General features: G+C 47.8%; 1 protein-coding gene across 1 annotated transcript; it reads right to left on the bottom strand.

Moving 5' to 3' along the window:
- Positions 1 to 3,163: 3,163 nt before the first annotated feature.
- On the bottom strand, positions 3,164 to 4,287 carry LOC140679738 (GTPase IMAP family member 9-like). The gene is made up of 2 exons (XM_072915770.1): positions 4,260 to 4,287; positions 3,164 to 4,188 (listed from the first exon to the last, which is right to left on the bottom strand). Exons 1-2 carry the CDS (start codon positions 4,276 to 4,278, stop codon positions 3,164 to 3,166), a joined length of 1,044 nt encoding a protein of 347 aa, XP_072771871.1. The 5' UTR covers positions 4,279 to 4,287.
- Between the last annotated feature and the right edge of the window lie 1,181 nt (positions 4,288 to 5,468).

Genomic DNA, 5,468 nt, shown 5'->3' on the forward strand with positions numbered 1-5,468 from the left:
TCCAATACTTGCCAACCTTGAGACCTCCAATTTCGGGAGGTGGGGGGTGGGGGGTGGGGGCGTGGTCGGGGTGAGGCGGGGGCGGGGCTAAGAGGGGAGGAGTATATTTACAGCTAGAATTCACCAAGTCAAGTATTTCATATATATATATATATATATATATATATATATATAAGAAATACTTGACTTTCAGTGAATTCTAGCTGTATATATATTTATTTTATTATATATATATACAATATATATATATATATATATATATATATATATATATATATACATATACATATATATATACATATTAGAGATGCGCGGATAGGCAATTATTTCATCCGCAACCGCATCAGAAAGTCGTCAACCATCCACCATCCACCCGATGTAACATTTGATCAGAACCGCATCCGCCCGCACCCGCCCGTTGTTATATATCTAATATAGACGATGCAAGGCATTAGTGAGGTTATAAAGCTTTTGCCTGTTAAAGAAAGGAGACTGATCCAATGCAGCACAGACATTCGCGTGCCACGCTGTCACGACCCAGACGCACACCAGTGCGCAATCATATGGGAGCCGCGCTGAGCGCACCTCCAAGCGCGTCTCGCTGCCGGCGACGGCCGCGTATGAGCCCGACGCTCCAGCGCCATCCATTTTCAGGGCTAGTTGATTCGGCAGGTGGGTTGTTACACACTCCTTAGCGGGTTCCGACTTCCATGGCCACCGTCCTAGCTGCTGTCTATATCAACCAGGGTGAGCCCCACCCCTTTCGTGAGCGCACTGCGCGCGGAGTGACCCCTGTTACGCGCCCCCGGCAATGGGGGTGGCGGGCAGGTAAGCTGCGCGGGCGGAGCGCGCGGAGTGACCCCTGTTACGAGCCCCCGGCCACGGGGGTGGCGGGCAGGTAAGCTGCTTACCTGCTGCGCGTGACGCCGGCCGCGGCGAAGGCGGACGAGGCGGGGTGTCGGTGCGGTGGGCGCGGTGGTGACCCTGGACGTGCGTCGGGCCCTTCTCGCGGATCGCCTCAGCTACGGCTCCCGGTGGGGCCCTCTCGGGGGAAGGGCCTCGGTCGTCCCTTCTCTACTCCGTAAAAGTGTCCATCTCTTTTTTTTTTTTCTTCTGTTGTGGCATATGCTGCAGGTGCCTGCTCGTTTTTCGTATGTGGGTAACAACATTTAACTATGTATATATATTTCCCAATTGGTTTAACTGCCACCCGCCTGAATCTATTTAAAATCTAATTTTTTTTTATTTCAACCGCCCGACCCGACCCGACCCGCGGATAAAATCTAATTTTTTTTTAATTTCATCCGCCCGATCCGCGGATAATCCGCGGACTCCGCGGTTGTGCCCGCAAACCGCGCATCTCTAATACATATATATATATAAATACAACAAATACTTGAATTTCAGTGTTCATTTATTTACACATATACACACACATATAACACTCATCTACTCATTGTTGAGTTAAGGGTTGAATTGTCCATCCTTGTTCTATTCTCTGTCACTATTTTTCTAACCATGCTGAACACCCTTTCACAGGTACCCAGAAAGGTTTCGAGTACCACCAAAAAAACTGAATCTCTGAAGACAGTATAAAAATCTGTGTTAAAGATGTACAAATACTGTTTGTATAATAAGCATGTTATTTTTTTTTACAAATGAGGGTTAAGAGTTCAGTACTAAAAAAAAAAAAAAGAATGTGGCTTAAGTACAGTTTTTTAATTGAGCTGCTGCATTTTTTGGTTGGGTTGTTTATTTATTTTGAGTAACTTCTATACATTTCTAAAAGGGGAATAATGTAATAGAGTGATCTATGTTTGTCTGTTGCCATCTCCTGGTGAATGTTGGCTATAGCGTACTGGGGTTACTTTTTGGTTGGCCAACGATTTACATGGTGTTGCGCACCTGACGTCACTCAGGTCCGCGGCTTCCAGCCCCGCCTGAATTTCGGGAGATTTTCGGGAGAAAATTTGTCCCAGGAGGTTTTCGGGAGAGGCGCTGAATTTCGGGAGTCTCCCGGAAAATCCGGGAGGGTTGGCAAGTATGCCTATCTCAGTCACCACCTCATCACAGGGCCAACACAGACAGATAACATTCACACTCACATTCACACCATGAATTGATTAATGTGGACCCCGACTTAAACAAGTTGAAAAACTTATTGGGGTGTTACCATTTAGTGGTCAATTGTACGCAATATGTACTGTACTGTGCAATCTACTAATAAAAGTTTCAAGCAATCAATCAAAAGGGTGGTGACGGCAAAACTCCACATCATGTCCAAAACTCTATTGACTTTGTAGCAAAGATCAGAGATCTAAAACTGGTCAAACATGAAAGTATAGTTTCATTCCACGTCACCTCCCTGTTTACCTGTATTCCAACCCAGGATGCAGTAGAGACAGTGAGGCAACGTCTGCTAGGGGATCGCACCTTACAGGATAGATCCGCACTAAACCCAGAACAGATTTGCCGTTTGCTGGAACTTTGCCTTCACACTACATACTTTCAATTCATGGGAATGTTTTGCCCACAAAAACATGGTTGTGCCATGGGATCACCTGTATCCCCAATAGCAGCAAACCTTTACATGAAGGACACGGCAAAGAGAGTTCTGAGCTCTTTTAAGGGAACAGCACCAAGACATTGGTACAGATAAGTGGATGACACGTGGGTGAACATCAGAAACCAAGAAGTGCAAGCCTTCACCGAGCACATTAACTCAAAAACATCAATTCACAAGTGAGGATGTCAAAGACATTAAGATGCCTTTTTCGGTCCACACATACCGATCAATACCTACTTTTTGACTGACACCACGAACTGGAACACAAACTGGGCGTTATGAGAACCCTGCAACACAGAGCTGGTCATGTTCCTGCCAGCCCACAGGCCAAAGAGAAAGAGCATAGGCATTTGAGGGAAGCCATCAAAAGCTGTGGTTACCCCAGCTGGTCGTTTGTGAAAAGTGCATCCAGTTCCAGAAATAACAAGAACAGAGTGGATGAGGAGGAAAAAGGTGACAGACGCAAAAATATTGTCATTCCATGTGTAGGTCTATCTGAGAAACTGATTTAACCCCCAATTCCAACCCTTGATGGTAAATATACTCTATTTTCTTTGGAGAAATAGAGCAGGTGCACCTCATGTTGTGAACAAGCTATCATGGCCGAGTTGTTGCAAAGAAACGATTAATGAAGATGGAGTTGAAGTTGAGTCTGGCAGGAGGGGCCACTTTGTCCTCCATGTGCTTGATGGCGACTTGAGCCGCGCCCCCTGCAAACCCACCCACTGCGCCCCCGATGACACTGTAGAGAACCATCCCCCCTGGGCCCTCTATAGAGCCAACAAGGGCCCCCATGACAGCACCCACCACCACGCCGATGCCCACCCCTCTGACCAGCGATGTTCTCAGCCAGCCGTTGTCTACTTCCGCCTTGGCCCGAATGTCGGCGCTGACGCTGGCCGTGTGGGCGTCTTTCTGGCGGTACAGTTCATCCGACAAGTACTTCTTCTCCAACTCGCTCCACACCTTCTCGTTATCTGCCGTCATCTTCTTCATCAACCTTTTCTCCTCCTCCTTCACGCTGCGCTCGGCTTTCTGGAAGGTCCTGCTGGAGAAGCAGGCTCCGCCTAAAGAGGCCACCAGGTACTCGATCTTCTGCAGCATCTCTCGCTCGCGGCTGCGCTCCCGCCAGTCCTTGTTGAAGATGTAAAAGCGGCCGCCGAAGTCCTCGATTAAATGCCTCAAGGGCCAATCGGTGTTCTGCACCAATCCCTCCAAGGCAGCTTCTTCCGGGTTCCCGTCGTAGGCCAACAGCACGATGCAGTGTCTCAAACAGCGCCTCCCGAAACGCTTCATCATCAGCTGAGGCGTCCTGATGTTGTTCGGGGAGATCTGCTCCATGTCGAAGGCCACCAGGAAGGCGTGCGGGCCAGGCATGGACAAGCACTTGGACCTCCTTACCTCCATCTTCCTCTTGGCTCGGGATATGTCCTTATCGTAGATGTTGGGGGCGTTGATCACGGCCACTCGTCTCCCGGCCAGCTCACCCAAAATCTTCCTGCTGCCGGAAATGCTGGAGATGTCCTTAGAAAACTCCGCCTTTCCCAGGATTGCATTGGTGAGCTGGAACTGAGACGGTCCGCTGCTGCCGACCACCATCAGTCTCAGTTCCAAAGAGGAGCCTGTGGAAGAGAAGTTCTTCTTTTAAACAGCGTCGTTACTTGATGCATTCATGGTGACAGCAAAAGTATACCTTTTTTCCTCTTCTCCATTGTGGATGGACAGACAGTTATACGCTGCCACACAACTGGCCCTTGCAATAAAAACACACCCCTAAATCGATCTTCTCTCTCTCTCTCTCTCTGATGTGGTAATTGGCTGCCAGATTTAATGTCAAGTGGAAAATGTCCCGAGGGTAGTGTCTAATCAAATACCCATCTGCTTTATTTCTATGTGAATGATTGATTGTGGGCAGCACGGTGGGAGAGGGGTTAGTGCATCTGCCTCACAATACGAAGGTCCTGGGTAGTCTGGGGTTCAATCCCGGGCTCGGGATCTTTCTGTGTGGAGTTTGCATGTTCTCCCCGTGACTGCGTGGGTTCCCTCCGGGTACTCCGGCTTCCTCCCACCTCCAAAGACATGCACCTGGGGATAAGTTGATTGGCAACACTAAATGGTCCCTAGTGTGTGAATGTGAGTGTGAATGTTGTCTGTCTATCTGTGTTGGCCCTGCGATGAGGTGGCGACTTGTCCAGGGTGTACCCCGCCTTCCGCCCGATTGTAGCTGAGATTGTCTCCAGCACCCCCCGCGACCCAGAAGGGAATAAGCGGTAGAAAATGGATGGATGGATGATTGATTGTACAGATACGGTGTTGTTTCTGCTGGGCAAGTATGCCTGACGCGCCTCCTACAGCGCCTTGGGTCAGCTGCAGGGTCATCAGCCGGGGACCACCGCTCATTGGACTATTGGTGCGTGCAAAACAGCAGCAGGCGGCTGTGTTCTAATACTAATCAAAGATCCATAGATCATTCATTGGCGGCCTTGACTTTGACACATAGGGGTTAAATGAATGTGCCATGAATTGATTAACGTGGACCCCGACTTAAACAAGTTGAACAACTTATTGGGGTGTTACCATTTAGTGGTCAATTGTACGGAATATGTACTGTACTGTGCAATCTACTAATACAAGTTTCAATCAATCGATCAATCAATCAACCCTTCATCAAGTCACTTTTGGAATGTAACTTCTGCCTTTCAATATGGGTACTGGCAATGCATTGTGGGAAATGTAAAAAAAAATTTTGAATCCCTCTATATTGTGTGTGTGTTTTTCACATTTAGATCATTTCTTTTTTTGCCTTTGTTTTATCCCGCAACATTTACGTGACAGAACTTTATCATTTATTTTGTTTAATGGTGTTTTTTGTTTGGACCATTAACGTGTTTGAAAATGTTCG

This window comes from Nerophis lumbriciformis, linkage group LG22 (genome assembly GCF_033978685.3).
Source record: "Nerophis lumbriciformis linkage group LG22, RoL_Nlum_v2.1, whole genome shotgun sequence".
Lineage (NCBI taxonomy): Eukaryota > Metazoa > Chordata > Actinopteri > Syngnathiformes > Syngnathidae > Nerophis > Nerophis lumbriciformis.